Consider the following 18,066-nt stretch of genomic DNA (forward strand, 5'->3'; position numbering starts at 1 on the left):
CCTCTTTATCATCTGATATGACTAATTAGAATTGTTCCCGAATTTAGTACCAAAATCTTAGCCTTGTCATTAATGCAGCTACTTTTTTTCTGATAGTACTATTTATTGTAGTCGGTACACTTCTACTAGACTTGTTGTGCTAAATTATAATGCATAGTACTGAATTCTAAACCTAACTTAAAAGGTAGCTACCACTTTTAGTCATAAGTTGATCTAATTTGATAGACTTAATCTGGGTTTTTCAGCTAAATTTACTTGTTTAGAACCAAATTCTAGGAATGCTAGAAAATACGGCTTTATTTCAATTCTTTAAAATGACACACCTATCAAAATTGGGACTAAAGTCTAATCCTTGTTGAAATTGTTTTACCCAGATAATAAAAGATTAGTACTCAAATATTGGCCAATTTTTTTTATCCTCATCTGGTTTTTGCTTGAAAATAACAGGGAAAACTCGGAAAAGCAGCTTTTTTTCTGGTATCTAACAAGAAATTGTTAATCTATGTATATCTAGCTTATAAAACTTAGAATCTATCTGAGTTTAAGCGGATACTTATAAGTGTTTGTACCAAATTGTTAACCTCTTTAAAAAAGCGCCGACGTTACTATTCTCTAACACTAACAAAATGTGAAAATTTGCAAAGACTTTTTGGATGGTGGCAATTTCTTGATGCATTTATTTCATTTTTGCATTCAGTGTCCAATAAAAAGATGAATATCACAGCTAAATAACATTATGGAACAAATAAGCTACAAATAAACAAAAACTTTTATTTTGCGCCAAATATTTTTGGTTGATATTTTGAAGGGTTGGGGAGAAAGGGGAGGAATATTATGAAATCAAAGAAATAGAATATTTAGAATACATTTTATGAAGAAAAAACTTTACAAAGTAAATCATTTTTGTTTGCCATGTTTTTCTATTTGTTAATCAATATACTTTTTATATTAGAAAAAAAAAACTATTTATTAGCATAAAATGCGTCATAATTAGTTTACACTTTGAATTTTGCTTGAGTTTTACAATGAAATAAATACTATATTTAAATTATAAAAATGTTGGTTTGTGGACTTTAATTAATACTTAGCCAAGGTTAAATTAATTTTAAAAAACAAAAACATTACATTTGAGATATTTTTTTGTAAAAAGAGTTGGGTTAAAAGAAAGAAATTATACAGTTTTGTCATTTGTAACGAGGTAATTTGTTTGTTATTTTATTTACTTTATTAGGACTTTTTGTTTTGTTTTTATAACAATAATTAGGTCTAACAATATAAAGACTAGAACAAAACTACAAAGAACCAGAAATTTTGAAGAAAATATTTTATAACAAATATTTTTTTATGAAAAGCCAAATAGTTTTTTTTTAATTATAAAATATCTTTCACTGGACTTTGAAATATTAAGATTTAAGGATTCTTCAAAATTTGGTACCTTTTTAACATAAAATTACACATAAAAAACAATTTTTGAATACTAGCTATCTATCTATCTAAAAATTCACTATTTTTAAAATCATCACAATAAATTTTTTTTAACTTTAAAGATCACTTTACATTTTATTGGTAAAAATGTTTTTATATCATTTCCAATTCTCCCCATTTCCAAAAATATTAAAATAATTTTTGGAGGAAAAAGAGATAAAATGTTTGAAAATAAGTTTATAAATATTTTAAATTAAAGCTTTTATCCACTGAGCTGAATTTCAGTTTTTTAGTTTTTACAACACTTCTTGATAGAGAAATGGATTACCTAAAATATATTTTCTTTGGTTTTATAACTTTTTATATGAAGTTTATGAAAGGTGTACTTGTGCAACTTTCTTAAAAGTTAAAATTTCACTAATTTATTTTAGATTAGTTCCAAATCTAAACGCTGTCTTCTTTGTCGCTAGTGTTCCTTTTCTGTCAAACAAGATGGCCGTTAGGCTCCTCCCCTCTTAGGCGGGATAGATGAGCAGGCAGAAGACTGCTGCCGCCAGGACCACTCATCATAGGATGACCATGACCGCCGAAGGTTGAAAACTCGCCAATGTTACGGTTGGGCGAGGCAAGGCCGGTCAGTATGGGGAATTGGGCGGCCAGATTCTGTGGCGTTGAGCAGGCCGGAGGGTTCAGCTCCTGTCCGCTGGAGATGTAGGTGTTGGTATTGGACTGGTGAGGGTTGTTGTTCTGACCAGGGATCACAACCTAAAAAATAAAATAAAAAAAAGATTTTTAGAAGCACGGATAATTGTTCGTGTCTGATTGTCCTTCCTTCCTAGCTTCTATTTAGTTTTCCCTCCCATAATAGTAGAAAATACTCTCACATAATTATTTCCAATATTGTATCTTTCCTTCTTCATTTTTTTGTTAAGCTTGGCATAATTAACAAATTTTTAATTTAGTAAAGTTCTGTTTTGATTACTAACAAAATAGAAGTTAAATATAAAGATACAAACCTGGAATGGGCTTTTTCTGGAGCCAAATCTGGCCGACGGCATCCTGCCCAAAGTAGCCGAATTGCTTAAGAAATGGCCGGCAGGACAGGTATTGACCATATCTCCGCCCATGATGCTGGCCGGGGTCACGTGACCGCTGAGCTCGCCCTGGTCATGACCGTTGTGCAGGCCCGTCTCCAGGTACTCGTTTACGGGAGAGTTGGGGTAGCTGATGCTGCTTCCTATGGCAGAAATGTTATATTGATCACCTGAAATAAAAAAAAATATATTTTGACTTTGTATTTAAGATTAAAAACATACAGATACCTATATTTTTTCTTCTTTTTTATACTTTTTATAGGTCATAAAACTAAAAAATAAATTAACTAATGTAAATAAGGTAAAAACATTGCTAATAATTTAATCAAATTATGTAATTTACTAAATAAACTAATGTAATCAAATTTTTGCTCATATTAGATAATATTTTGTAGGAGTAGGTATGATTTTATCAAAATAAAAAAAATAATGTCGCTGTAAAGCCCAAGATTTAAGTTCTACAACCGTTAGTCACAGCCAAACGGCCAAAGTGAATAGAGAAACTACTCTTTTAAAAAGCATATATGTGTCTATGAGAGAGAAAGGGAAAAGTACCATTTATTATATACTTTGCCAGCCATTTTCACTTAGAGTGGATTTGTGTTCATACGAGTGCGCAAAAAATGACAATCAAAGCAAAAAATGTTATATTTCTAAATACAACCAAAATGCTTTATCTTTAATATATGTAATTCAATAAAAATGCCCAATAGTGAAATATTATATAAATGTTGTTATAATAGCTTATGATTGCGCCGACTATCCATTAATCTATTTTATGCTGGAATAAATTAAATTAATAACATCAAAAACATCTTGTACTGCTCCTCTAGTGTGAGCAAACTTTTTTTCTATATTTTATAGAAACACTTCTATCTCTATTTCTTTTCCTTTTATATTCTCTTTTCTGACTTTTGTAAAAAGTGATAATTATTATTGAAATACAAATAGTTGAAAACAATGTAAACCTTTAAATTCCGATGTACTTTTTAAAGTCAAGAAATGAAATAAATCTATATTTTTTAGATGCGAAAAATTAACCAAAAAATGTGAAAAATTATGGTGAACTTTTTTCTTGAGAAGACATGTCTGAAATTTTCTACTAGCTTTTCCAACTGCACAAACATTAATCTTCAAATTCTACCATTTACAACACGAGCAAAGCTTATAAATAAAAGTATTGCAGATGACACCTAGCGAATAAAAAAGGTACTAGATTTTTTTGGTGTAAATTTTAACCTTTAAGGCCAAGCTACTTTGTTTTTAAAATGCTTTTAAAAGGCATAGATAAAAGATAAAATTGTGCAATAATGTGATAATATGTACTTGTTTATTCTCTATATTTTTGTTTCTTAGCAAAGTAGAAGAGCAAACAAATGATCTGAGAACCTAAGAATATTTACCTTAGTGTAAATACAAATGCGCAAATCGGCACGCTTCGTATGTATATAAAATTAAAAATTGCTTTTTATAGCAAAATTGAGAATAAGAAATGTAATGGACATTTTTGATTATTGATTAATTTTAAAAAAGAAGAAGGCCTTGCCATAATTTATCAAGGCAACATTGGAAAAACATATAAAAATAAGAAATTGTAAAATTCTAAGCTGAAACAAAAGACCTAAAGTAACCTTTTTTTTGTATAAAAGAAACTAGAAAATAGATAGCAATTTTATCTAACTACACCCTGAGCCAAGTAAAATATATTTACTATTTGATATATCATGTGATATCAAGATTAAAATTTGAATTTAAATTAAAAATTGAAAACGCACGAAGATTTCTAATATACATGTTTGTATTTTAAAATAGTATCTTGGTTTCTAATATCAACTTCTCCTTCTTTTCTTACATACCCCCTTCCCTCCCTCCCCCCCCCCCCCGTTTATTTTTCAAAGTAAACAATTAAGGATGCCAAAAGCCCAGGTAAAAAAATTTAAGCAAGCAAATTTAAGTGATATAAGAGTATACATATTTTATTTATAACTAGAAATTATCAAAAAGATTATTAGTTTAAAGTAAAGTTGTGTTAATTTGCATATTATTTGATTGCTTGATAAGAATACAATTCTTTTTTTGACCACCCTAATAAATTTTCTTGCCCTCTCTATTACATACATATAATCAGAAAGGCATACATATTACTTTATAGTAAGAGTGTCTCAAGAAAAAGTAGTTACAACATTAATTTCTTTCTTCAAATTCATTTTATTTTATAAAACTTTAAATCAATTAAAACAATCAAAGATCAATATTCTTTTTTTTTACAACAATTTAAATTTAAAATCAAGAAAATGCTACGGGCTTTATTAAATTAGAACAGAGCCAGGGCTGTTTATTTTTATCAATTTTTGATGCTGTATTAAAAATTATGTTGAAATAAATATTTTAAAGGATTTTTTGGTTCAGCCAGTATCTATTACACTGTGTACATATTACTGCTTTGATCTTTCAAATTGCTCACTCATGGTTTAAAATTCTATATTCAATTTTCAACGGACGGACACCTAGGTGTACATGTGTAGATAGCAAGATAGATAGTTAGCTAGCTAGCTGTATATTAACAGGAAAGATAACAACAACAGCAAGAAACAAAAAATATTTAAAAACTAAAATCTGAAGAATTAAAGAACATAAAAAGGAATGAAAATATAAATTTGCCTTAACTACAAAAAAGTAATAAAAGCTAGTCTTTAATAGTTATTAGTAAGTTGATGTAAATTCTTAACATTTAAGAAATACAGAAAAAGAAACTTTCAGAGAAGCTTTGTAGTGAGAGATAGCATAGAATTATATTAACACTAAGACTCTACTTACAAAAAACAAGAAAGTCATTGCAGAGTCAATTTAAACCCTGGCCGTTTCAGACATTTACCCAGTTGAACTTGGGGTCTCATGTTGTAATTGGAATATATAAACGACAGGATTACATAAAAGAATAGGTTAGACAACATATAGTTACTTAAACAGAATATAAATAATATAGCAGCAGGGAACACTTATGTAAAATGACATAAAATTGAAATAATGAAGTCTTTCGAATTGTTTGTCAACAGTACCACCCATGCATAAGAAGAATAAATAAACTATATTAAAGGTTAAATCTTTAAATAAAAAGGTTTTAAAAAATTTCAATTAGCACCAACTTTCAAAAAATTCAAGACACCTTTAATTAATTTAATTTGACTTTGTCATTACGGGAAAGGTATTGTCCATGATTCGCGCAGCAATAACAAGCTGACAATATTACATACAATGATATAAAAAGACTCCAGTAATACTGTATAAAGTCTTGAGACAATTTCATTTTTGTATTGTAAATCGAAAAGCATAGAAAGACTAAGCCGTTGGTATACGTGAGTTTGGTCTCTATAATTTTGAATGTAAAGAGAAACTGTGTAGATACAGCATTCTGAACGGTCTTTGTCTGACAGTAGGGTACTACTGTAGGGTTGATGGACTTACTGGACATTATAACTATACTAATTAAAGAGTAGCTAAAATTCTAAAAAGAAATTGTCATTTGATTTTCATGGCAATTTTCAAAATAAATTTTAAGCAAAGAATTACATGCAAAAAAAAAAAGAAATTTTAAAAAACTTAAAAAACACATTAAAAATCAATATTTTATGATGATTACCTTTTATTTGAACTAAATCCGGTTTTGAAGCTTTAATAGAAAATATAAAATTTTATTAAGTCATGATTAAAATTAATGATTTAAAGTCTGTATATAATATATAAACTCTAGTTTATAAGTTTCATCATGTAATGGGAGAGAGAAAATGTTAAGCTCCTTCTAAATGAACCCAAAAAATGGACTTAAAAGTGTGGGATTTTGGTAGCTAAATTTTCATATAAATTTTTTTTATATGGTTAAAAGTAATCAATTCATTAATTTATTACTATAGTCCAAGTCCCTTTCCCTTTCCTCTAATGCATTCATTAATCAACCTCTAATTTACCTTTTTACTTCTGTTTTCTCTTTTTTATTTTCGCTATTTAAAACACACACCAACACATACATACATAATACCCATGATTTTCAAAATTTCAAGAAGTTTCATTTTTAGATGGTTGATTTATACCATTGTTACAACTTTTCAATAACATTCAAATTTTGAAGCAAATACATTTCAATACCAGTTGTAATTGTAAAGGTCCTTTTTTGAAAGGAAGTTTATATTTAAAAAGGTGTTTTCAGTTTTGAATAAGACAATTAGGACTAAAAATAAGTCAGGTTTTCATCAGTCTGAAAAAAATAATAAACAGCGGCTTACCTAATGTTTGAATGTAGGCCTGTCTCCGCAAACCATCCGCGTACTGGGACTCAGTATCTTCTGCCATATGGCTGCCCGCAGAACTTCCCGCCAGCGGCAGCTGAGCGCTAGTGAAGCCAATTTCGCGGCCCTGTTCCACGCTGTACACTCCGCCGATTTGTTGGTCGGTTAGGTAGGTGCTCGCCGCGCTAGGCCTGTAGGGCTCACCCTAGAATCAAAAGTGATTAAATTATCATAGATATATATAAAGTTAAAGAAACATATTGTATAGCAGCTGCGCTTTTTAAAACAATAAGAAAGACAAAGAGATATAGAAGGTAGATTATGAAAGAAAGAGAAAAAAAGATTTATTTTCATGATTTATAGGAAAAGAAGAGGACTTTACTTTAGGACAGCCAGAAAAAAAGATTCCCCAATTTTGACAATATTTTAGAAAATATATAGATAAAAACATAACTTATTCTTTATCATTTTATTTATGGAATACAATTGTTTCACTAATTTAATCGTTCATGAGTTCCAATTAAGATGTCAAAAAATAATAATTAAATTTTGAATCTCTTAAAAAGACAAATATGTCCACTAGTAGCGTGGCTTTTCTGCTTTAGTCTAAGCCAGCGATGCTTAGAGAGTCAGACAGACAAACATAAAAAGTTGTAGAATAGCTTCTCATCTGGAATGAAGTTGGTAGTGTAAAAAATCTGTATTTTGTCTGATCATTGTATAATAATGCTCAAATTCTAACTATTAGTCAGAGATCATCGCCCGCTTACCAACATAGACTTTTTGCTAAGCATTACTGGATATTTTTCTATCATTTACTTCACAAAAGTAAGAAAGATGTAAGTAAAGCGGCAGCTTTCGGCGTTTTAGTTGCGGCTGAAAAACCTTGTAAGCCAAATCGCACATCCATTTATCATAGAAGGGGAGTTTATCAAAAATGAGGTATAACAGAGTTTCAATCGATAGATATAGAAAAAAGATATATTAAGAAATATAATAAGAGAGAGAAAGAGAGAGAGAGAAAATTGTAGAGAGAGTCAATAATAACCAATGACTTGAACTAATTTAATTATCTTTTTCCTAGTTCTTATATTAACTTTATAATCTAATATCTTTAGAAATATCATTTAATTGATTTTTAAACTTAAGATTCGTTTAGGGAAAGGAGGATCGAGGGGGTATTAAAGCTCAAAGCTTTAAGAATACAGGGTGCAAACGTAGCCCTTCTCCTGCCTAACTTACAGTTTCCCAGGAGAAAAGGGTTATAACTTTATAGAAAATCATGTATTGTGAAAGAGTTATGAAAATGCAAGAGTAAATAAAGAGATAAACAAGGATAATTATATCCAAAAATAGCACAGCAAAGATAAGTTTAAATAAAAAGGTTAACATAATGTTTTCATAAAAAAATTTATATTTTTTTAGTTGCACAAAAGAAATTTCCATATGAATAGACGTACAGACAGATCCCAAATGTAGCATGTTATGCCAGTGTTTTGTTGACTTAATATGTTTACCAACAAATAATACACAATATAGAGAAAGAGATGTTTAGGAACATTTAGTTATTTACTTATACACTTCATAGGGTGTTCACAAAAAAAAACAACAGAATAGTAGCTGCGATACAAAAAAATCAAATATGACAAAACAGCAACACTGTTTTGGATAAAAAAAATGACTTTTTACACTGAGTAAATTGAATTACTCCTCTTTAATATTACTCTATGAAAAAAAAATGTACGTTGTTTAAAAATGCCTATAGAATCAACATTTTTATTTAAAAAAATATTTTTTAGCTTACAATAAAGAGAAATCGTTGTTTTTAAGAAAATAGTAAAATCGAATTTTTAATGAATTTTTTCAAAAAAGTACATTCTTAAAAACCGGTTTTCTAAGTAAACAAACAAGGGTATAAAAAGCCAGTATACAACAGAATCTTTAGTAGTAACTCATTATTTGTCTTTTAATTAAGTAGTAGTATTTTAATTGTCTTTGAATAAGTAGTAAAAAATTATTGTCTTTTAGAAACTAAGTACACACCAGAGATTTATTTGTGTCAGTTATCTCAAATTATATCTAAGTTTAGTTTAAAGTTTGTGTATTTTAGTTTAATTAAGTTGTATTATAAGGCAATTTTAATTTATAAATTAGGAGTGGAATATAGTATTGAATTGTAATTTGTTGATTATTACTACTCTCAACATATTATTATTTAAATGATAAATGGTTGTTGAACTGCCCCGTTTGACACTTTATTTTCAAATTATTCCACTACTAATTTTATTGTATTTATAACTTATATTTGTAAAGGTCTTTAAAGAATTTAGATTTGAGAAGTAAATTGCTTTAAGTGAACCCAGCTGACAAAAGTGCAACTGGTAACCAATTTTCTACAGAAAGCCCTATGCCTGCAGCTAATTGGTAAGTAAATTTGTAAGATTGTTCTAAATGATAAAATTAAGTAGATATTTAACTAATTTAAAGCATATCTTAAAATAATTCATTTTTTAAAGCAAAATCTTGAGCCTGAAATCTAAAGAATCAGCCATTATTTTAAGTAAAATCATTTAAAAATTTTTTGAAGCAACTATATTTTGTCTTTGTTTTGAGATTTCTTGATAAATACTAGCTTACTGCCTCGTTTGTTATATTTATTATGAAATTGTAAGGTTTTAGTCAAAATATTAGTAAAAATGCTGAAGAAAGTATTATTTCTTACAAGAATGTGTTAATTTTAAGTTGTTTAATATATTATTTTTCATAGTTCAACAATGGTTAGAACTACTGCAGTTGGAAGATTTTCATCAAACCTACCTATTTTGTTGTTACTAATAATTGTTATTTGATCAATTTAATGTAAATACACAAAATGTAAAGACAAACGTTTTATTTATTTAAAATCTGGTATTCAAAATTAAAGGTGTTCTATAAAGCTTAAAAGGGGCTTAAAATTTCCCAAAACAAACACTTACCATGAGATGTGGCATGCCAGCCGCTAGTCTGCCGTCGTGCGGGTTTATAAAACTGTTCCCGGATTTTTCAGAAATACTGCTCATTGTTTCTTCGGATAGGGTGTCGTTGTAACAGGACGTGCCTTGGCTTCCATTGAATAGTCCATCCTAAAAATTAATTCATTTGGTTAAAAAAACCTTTATCATAAAGTCATGATTATTCCCTTTGTTTAATTTCTTTTGTTCTTTAAAAGAATTAAAATTACTAGAAATTAAATATTAATTCTAAAGGCTAATATTTAGGTATTTGCGCTGATATTATTTTTATGTAAAATAACGTGTTTTTTTTTTAAACAAAAGCATACTCTTTAAAATAGATTTTTTTCCTATAATAATTAGTTTAGATATTCTTGGTTTGAATGAAAAACTCTACATATTATAAACTTTTGTTTTTATACATATTATTACATAAAAAAATAAAGCTCTATTCATATTAGAACAAGTTTGTTTAGAGAAAAACTTTATAATGTTATAAAGAAAGAAAGGAAGAAAGAGTTATTTATTACGGAGCATTCTTCATCCTATATCTTATTTCCTAGCCATGGTAAAGTATTTTCAAAAACAGAAAAAAAAAGAAAATTAGTAGATAAAAGAAGCTATGTAATATTTTATGGTTTAATTCCTTGTGTAAAATCTTCAATGAATTTTCTAGATCAAGGCTGTTTTAGTGAAACGAATAGACATAACTTGAATAAAATTTAATGCATTTCTTATAGATGTATCCAAAATTGCCATGACAGTTAAATGAAATCAAAAGGTGTTTTTATAGGTTAATTACAGCTTGAAAAAAAGCTAAAACTTTTTGGCCTTGACAAAAAAAAAAGTTTTCTAGGGCTAGCATCAATTATTTCACCCGGACAAATAGTTAATAAACCTTTGGTGTGTTGCTGCATAATAACAGTATGATTCAGACTGGAATGTGCTCTAATATCTCTGTAACTTCGTTTCTTACAACCCTGCCTAGTTGCACTCAATAATTACATTTAAATAACTTTTTAAATACTTTTTTTGTTTTGTTTCATTAAGATGCAGAATTTATTAGCATTGTATTTTTAACCCCAAAAAATTTATTTATGACGTTTTGACTTTAAAATAACAGTTAACTGAACCTTTAAATATAAATCTATTAAGGAAAAAAATAACATGTTATGGCTTTTAGTAAATTTGAATTACCTGATTTGCGGATTTTGTGCTATCTGAGCTACAGGATCTTGAGGCCGTAGCATGCTTCTCCATCCGGCGCTTGTGAACCATACAGAAACCGAAAGTGACGGCAAACATGACCAGCAACGTACCACACACGCCAATGCTAACGGAAATGATAATTGGGAAACCACCCGTTGAGGAACCACCGTCCGTTAGACCATCAACTAGCGGCTGGTTGGATGTTAGACCACCGGGACCAGACAGAGTGTTGATTTGAAGGTCAGAAGTGTATTGTGATTCGCCAATGTTATTCAGGGCTTGGATACTGAACATATAACTACTAGCGGGTGTTAGTCCGGTAATTAAGACCTTTGTAGAATTCATCGGATAAACATCATAATATTTGGGCTGTTTGTACAGACTTCCCGGCGTTTTGCGATGATACTTCACGCGATACAACTGTTCTTTGCCGCCGTCAAAACCTGGAGTCCAAGCCAACTCAACCGCGTCCCCAGTTACGTTAATCATCCGCAGGTCAGACGGCATCTCTGGCTTCGACAAGGCCTGGAAGATGATTTTTGTTTTGGCCAGGCCGATGTCATTCCTTGCAGTACATTGATAGGTTCCATAATCTATGGATGGATCCACGCCTTTGATCAAAAATTCCGATTGCCATGTAAGCGGGTTAATTTGAGTTGTGATAAACTCGTATTTTGGTCCACTTGGATTGTCGGCACCAATTCGCTTCCAGGAGAAGGTTATGTTAGCTTGTCCTTGGGCCAGACAGACAAGTCGACCTGTTTCCGACGGGCCGGCGGCTGAACGATGTCCAGTGGTGATCAATTTCGGTGAACCTAAAATAAAATTGAAAATATTAGTAATATAAATAGATAGATAGACATAGTTGGATTGATTGACAAAAAGGAAAACATGGTTGAAATTATTTGAAGTGCCAATAAATGTAAACTTATGAAAACTGTCAAAACATATTTCTCTTCATTTTCACAATTTTTTAGCGTGCAATCACTTCCGCACATGTGTCAAAATAATAAAATATAATGATATAAAGATAAATTACCCAATAGCTTCTCTCTTATTTGTTTGCTAATTTGTAAATAATGAAGCACAATTTGCATTTTAAAATATTTGGGAGTGACTTCACACCCAATTTTACAACCAATGAGATAATTAGGTTTCGCAGATTTTTTGCCAACAAATATAACAGTAAAACATAAGTGAAAATAGAATTGTCTTTGTACTGTAATGGATGAACAGATGGATAATAGCTGTCAAAACGTATTTCAGTTATATGTTCACAATTTTACAGCTTTTATGGGGACAATATTTTTCAATTTTTTTCATTTTATTAAATATGTTTCACAGTACATTTGTAGAATAAATATGAATATTCATAAATGTGTTTTTGCTGTTCTAAGTTTTAAATGATAGATAAAAACAAATTAACAGTGTTCCTTTTATATATTACTGTAATACTTTTTAAGTTAGATGAACATTTATTATGAAAAATGAGTAAAACAGAAGTACGTAAGGACATTTCCTAGCTAAAGAACAGATTCAATCATGAAGGTAATGATTGACATATTTTTGTGATTACGTTACTTTTACTTTTTATTATTACTATAGACCTTGTTATGATGTTGAAGAATAATATAAATAACTAGACCAAACAAATAAACAACAAGGACAATTATGTTCATAAGTAACACAGCAAAAAGTTAACTGCCATCGAAGATTTCTTGTGGGCAATTAATGTTTCAAAATTATCTTTAAAAATTTTTTTTTAATGAAATGTTAATAAATCACACAACTATACGCTGTCCTGGTTTTATAGAAGTATAACCGACAAACATACAAACAGTTAGCACATAAAAGAGTAGATTTCCTACTAAAAAATAACTAAAGAAACATGTTTATATAAATAGAAGTGGGGAAAGTTTTGGTTTAGCTAATCAGACTTCTTTTATTATACAGTCTATCATGTAAATATTATCTTTATTTATTTCTATAGCAGCGAAGCTACTCTATAACAATATTTTGTCCGTCAATCTGTCATTAGCAGTTAATTTATTTTGGAGGAGGAGAAACTACTCCATAAAACTTATTTTTTTTTGTTTTTTTTTGTGGTGTAATTATCATCATTATTAGAATAATGTTAAATGTTTAATATAAAGTATTAATAGTTATAGAAATAATACATGAAATAAAAGTATTTACTTTTATTTGTAATGTAAAAAGGTTATAAGATCAATCTTATAAGTGTAACTTTTCATAATTCATCAACCTACCTACCTACATAAAACTTTCTTAAGGCAAGGCTTTTTCATCGAAAAAAGTTTTGTCTGTCCGTTCGTAATATATATTTAGAATAAGACACATGCTAGGAGGTAACTATATTATAAATAATGGTTTAATCTGCTTTTAAAAATTTTTGCTTTGCTACTTTTTGCTATTTAAAATTGATATTAAACCTTAATTTTGATAGCCTAAAAAGTATTAAAAGCAACAGATTGCCACCAACCACTTTTGTGTTAAAATAAGAGAATTAATGTAATATTAAAGGTAAATAAGAAGTGGAATAAAAAGAGTATATTACAGCTCTCCAATATTTTACAGAAAAAAGCATTATTTCTTCTGTAGGCGATGTTTCTTCGAAATTGTAAATAAACAAGGATGATAACATGATAATTAGATTAGTTGGCTCAAAAACTCTGGGTGCTTTGTTGTTTTTTGATTGGTTTGATCAAACTATCAGTGATTAAACTTTTCAACCAATAATTTACTACCTTAGGGAAGTTTTGATTACGTCGGCTGTGTTGATAAATTAATTACACGAAATTATTCAGGCAATTGAAAGCTTAACCTATTTGGATGTTGGGTTTCTTGCTGTTTCAAATGGGAACTTTGGCCTTCCTTGAACCCGTTGGGAGTATATGTACTGATACTATTAATGTGTTTTTCCCTTTAAGTTTATACCTTTTTCTGCAAGCTATATATTTTTTAGTTAATACCAAACTCTTTTAGTAGCAAAACAACACTATACTATCCACTTTGGTCTGTCTGTCTGTTTCAAGAGAAAAATTTGATTTACTTAGCCGCTATTCGAGATAGAAAAGGCTTATTGTTTGAGAAGATTATGTTTAATTCTTTCTATTATTTTTATAGATGTTACAATCCTTATTTGTCTTTAACTTCCTAAAAATACACATAAAAAAAGACCAAACAAGTTTCCCCTGATACTAACTATTTGATAATGTTATTATAATCTAATATAAATAAGGTAACTGCCTCATTAAGCATAATTTGCATTTATGAATATATCCTCAGTTATCCAGTTAAACCTGGGAGTATTAAATTTACATACAATTTCAATTGCATTTGTTAAAAATGTTAATAGATGACCAGAATGTTTACATCTATATTGACATAGCTCTAGTATTATGTTAATACAATGACAGCACTGAAAAGAATAGGGAAGAACCACCTACCCCCTACCCCTCAACATTAAAACAATTAATAACCTCCCTGCTACTTATGTCCAACCGCCCCCTCCACCACCCGCCCTACTAATTTATTCTGTATCTCTACTGGTCCACATCAGGAATAAAGGGAGGGACCGCAAAATCTCTTCCCCTGCCCTAGGTGTCATTGACATTTGGTAATTTGAAAGAGTATTACATTATGGTAATGGGAAAAAGGATAAAGATTGGTTTAACTTTCATAGTCCTATCCCTTTCTTCTTGGGTCCTAATATAAACAAATGGTTTCGGACACATCATTATCAAGACAAACATAGATATAACAAAATGACGTGGCCTAAAAATAGCAAGAAAATTTCAAAAACATATGACCCGTTAGATAGGTTTTAAACTACAAAATCATAAACTTATTAACATTATATAGATTTTTTATGGGTTTCTAGTAACAGTGCTTTTTGTTAAACAGAAAAATTAGCCCTCATATTTGCAAATTATAAACAAAAAATCCTTTAAATTGTTATGGCTGTTTTTGAGCCCCATATATTAAAGATATTTTAGCTCTATGATATCATTTGTCTTTGTGTGTCGTCGAAAGGATAAAGACAATAATACACAATGGATTAAAATTGAAACAATATTGTAGATAAGGTTTACTATCAAACCTAGACGCACTTGATTGACATATAATTTTAATATTTGACTGCATAAAAACTTATTATATCAATACCTAATATATTATACAGATGCTTAAAAAAAGCTTTTAAATGTTTTCACTTTTCATAATATATTCAAATTTTAGTCAACCCTTTTGGTTTGTCCCATTTTAATCCAGTGTTAATTTATATTAATTTGCGAATATCGAATCGCAAATAAGATAATAAGAAATTCATATCATGTATCTTTCCCTATTCAGTATATAACTAATGATCAACAAATTATTTATAATATAAATTATTGTACATTATTAGAAGTGCTGCTATTTTACAAGTGTAGCATGTTATGTGCGTTTGTAGTTGTATGCCACATTACTTGAAGATAAGGCATACAATATTTTTCTTACTGTTCTTAATGATATTGTTCCCCGTACAAATCTTTAAAGATTACCATTGACCACCTCCCTCACCCTTATCCTGTTTGATATGATTAAAAGAAAATATCAAATTGTGTAACATAGACTCTAATTAAATAATTGTTTCCATTTAGAAAAGGATTATATTACATTTGTGAGGATAATTTTACACAAATATGTCTCTTTGTCTAAAATTAGATCATATCAATGTTAATTTTAACTTTTCAGTGAAGATTTTCTATAATTTTGATACGGCTTAAAAACCTTTTTTTAAACTAAATAAGAAGGACTAAGAAGTCCAAAAGTAGCACTGCAATGAAAAGATTAAACTATAATATAACTTACTTTTAACAATTAGATATGTTTCTTTTCTCACTTCCTCACTGATACCATTGCTCAACGCACACACATAAACCCCCATATCTGCTTCTGTGATATTTCTAATCACCAGACGAGCGTTGACAGTATTTGCGCCCGCTTCGCGCCAATCCATGGATAAACGTACACTTTCTTCCAGCTCCTAGATAAACAAGATAGATAGCTAGATAGATAATTAGACTGATAGCTAAACTGATAGTTAGATAGACTGAAGAAAAGCAACAAATCAAATAAAAAAATATAATTAATAAGATAGACAAACAATCAGTCCATAAAAATAGATCTGAAAACAAAACTTTTAAAATACTAAATCCATACCTGCAGTCCGTTTTCTGTCTGCTTAAGCCATCTAATACCATCGTACTTGATAGGATTTGCTTTGAAGACACATTGGAAGCTTCCAGAATCACCCGGGGATGTTTCTAGTTTCTCGGTTAGGCCGCTTATCCTAAAGAAAAACATTTAAATGGAATTTTTCAAGATCTTTGCCAGTTAAATTAACCTATAACCCATACCTATGGCATAATTTGAGAAATACCATTTGATCACGTATTCCCTGATTTAAGGATTAATAATGAAAAACAGAACAACACAAATAGGAATAACATTGAGATGTTAATCATAATCTAAGATCAATTATTTTCTTAGGTGGTATGTTACCCCCCCCCCCCCTTCTTAATATTTAACGTGTGTTAATGACATTATAAGGAAGCGTACTCTTATTCTTATCTGTTTACATATATCTTCTGTAAATAAAAAAGACATGTTTTCTACAGATTAATTCAATTCTTAAGAATTTAAGTTTTTTGCTGCACCTAAAACTGTGCTGTTATCAAATATGAATTGATAACCCTTGCGAAGGATTATCATTTATTTTCCATAAAACATTTCCTATGTCTGAAAACAAATACCACTATTCGATAATAAGATCCGCACCTCTGATTACTCCATAGGAATGTTTAACGGTCGGTTAATAGACTAAGCCCTCCCCCCAAGTCCCTAGAAAATCCGCCAAAATTATTAAGTATGTTACCCCCTTATGGTAGATTTAGGTTAATATGTGTTCCAAACATACAATACTATGTTCATATAAAACTAATGATTTTTACATACATGCATAGCTACTTCTCGGAAAAAACATAAAACCATTCAATGACTTATATCAACAAAAAATAAGAAAAAAGTAATTTTAATTAAGATTTTATTTAGCTGTTTCTCAGAAAATTAGTTGTTTCAAACGGACTTTTATCTGTTGTTCTTATGTCTAAATATCTAAACAGCTCAATTAACATACGGAATTTCAAAGGGCTAATCCATACCTCCCACAGTTTTAAGAAAATCATAATCCAAAAAACGGTCGTTACAATTTTCTATTTGGTTGTTGACAGTTTTTTTAATATTTATTTTCCTATTTTAATAATATCTACTAGATTTGTGATTTCTGATGTATTTCTTATGCCGCAAATCTTGTCATCCTTGTTATTTTTATCCCTTTGGTGATTATTCATTTAAGCATCTTAACATACAATAATACAACTTGGAACGCCCAAAGAATAATATAACCACTACTATATACTTGTATATTCTATCCCTGTGCAAATGCCACTACAGAATTGATTGTAAAATTACAGTATAATATTTTTTCAAACCTCAGTATTTGTCAAAGGTCATAGGCGAATGTTTAACGTAATTAAAAAAAAAAATATTTTACAAAGTACTTGCTTGTTTTCGCATATAGGGGATTAATTTTTTCAATGAATTCTTAATACTATCTACCGGCTAATATTAGGAGAAAAAAATGGTTGCAGGGATGAAAATAAACTTATATAATTTCCCCTTTTATATTATTCTGTCCTAGTAGCCATACATACACAATACACATTCACACAGCTTTGAAGGGCTAATCCCAAGAAGAAAATTACCATAATGGTCATTTTCTTTTTACTCTACCATAACATATACATTTACTTTTTATTGTCAGCTTCAATTCTTACATAAATTTCATTCTTAATGGCTTATTATTACCGTTTTTATGCCAACAAGGAGATTTAAAATTTAAATTTAGTTTTATTTAACAGAGAGACAAAGATTTTTGCACTATATAAAAACCAGTGTTCTGGAGCCGGAGCCGGGAGCAGCAACATTTTTGGTGGAGCCGGA

The 18,066-nt window shown here is 29.5% G+C and overlaps 1 protein-coding gene across 2 annotated transcripts in view; it reads right to left on the reverse strand.

Moving 5' to 3' along the window:
* Positions 1–660: 660 nt before the first annotated feature.
* LOC145328606 (nephrin-like) overlaps positions 661–18,066 on the reverse strand; it is a 90,390-nt gene continuing 72,984 nt past the window's right edge. The window contains exons 14-21 of one of the 2 annotated variants that reach the window (XM_080172350.1): positions 16,225–16,354; positions 15,874–16,048; positions 10,990–11,816; positions 9,778–9,924; positions 6,800–7,007; positions 6,160–6,189; positions 2,442–2,689; positions 661–2,190 (exon numbers count right to left, since the gene is read on the reverse strand). In XM_080172350.1, the coding sequence (XP_080028476.1) occupies positions 1,909–2,190; positions 2,442–2,689; positions 6,160–6,189; positions 6,800–7,007; positions 9,778–9,924; positions 10,990–11,816; positions 15,874–16,048; positions 16,225–16,354 (2,047 nt within the window). In that variant the 3' untranslated portion in view covers positions 661–1,908. The remainder of the gene's footprint in view (positions 2,191–2,441; positions 2,690–6,159; positions 6,190–6,799; positions 7,008–9,777; positions 9,925–10,989; positions 11,817–15,873; positions 16,049–16,224; positions 16,355–18,066) is intronic. The other variant, XM_080172351.1, reaches the window with a different exon arrangement.

Source organism: Acartia tonsa, chromosome 9, assembly GCF_053477335.1.
Source record: "Acartia tonsa isolate MP-2025a chromosome 9, ASM5347733v1, whole genome shotgun sequence".
Lineage (NCBI taxonomy): Eukaryota > Metazoa > Arthropoda > Copepoda > Calanoida > Acartiidae > Acartia > Acartia tonsa.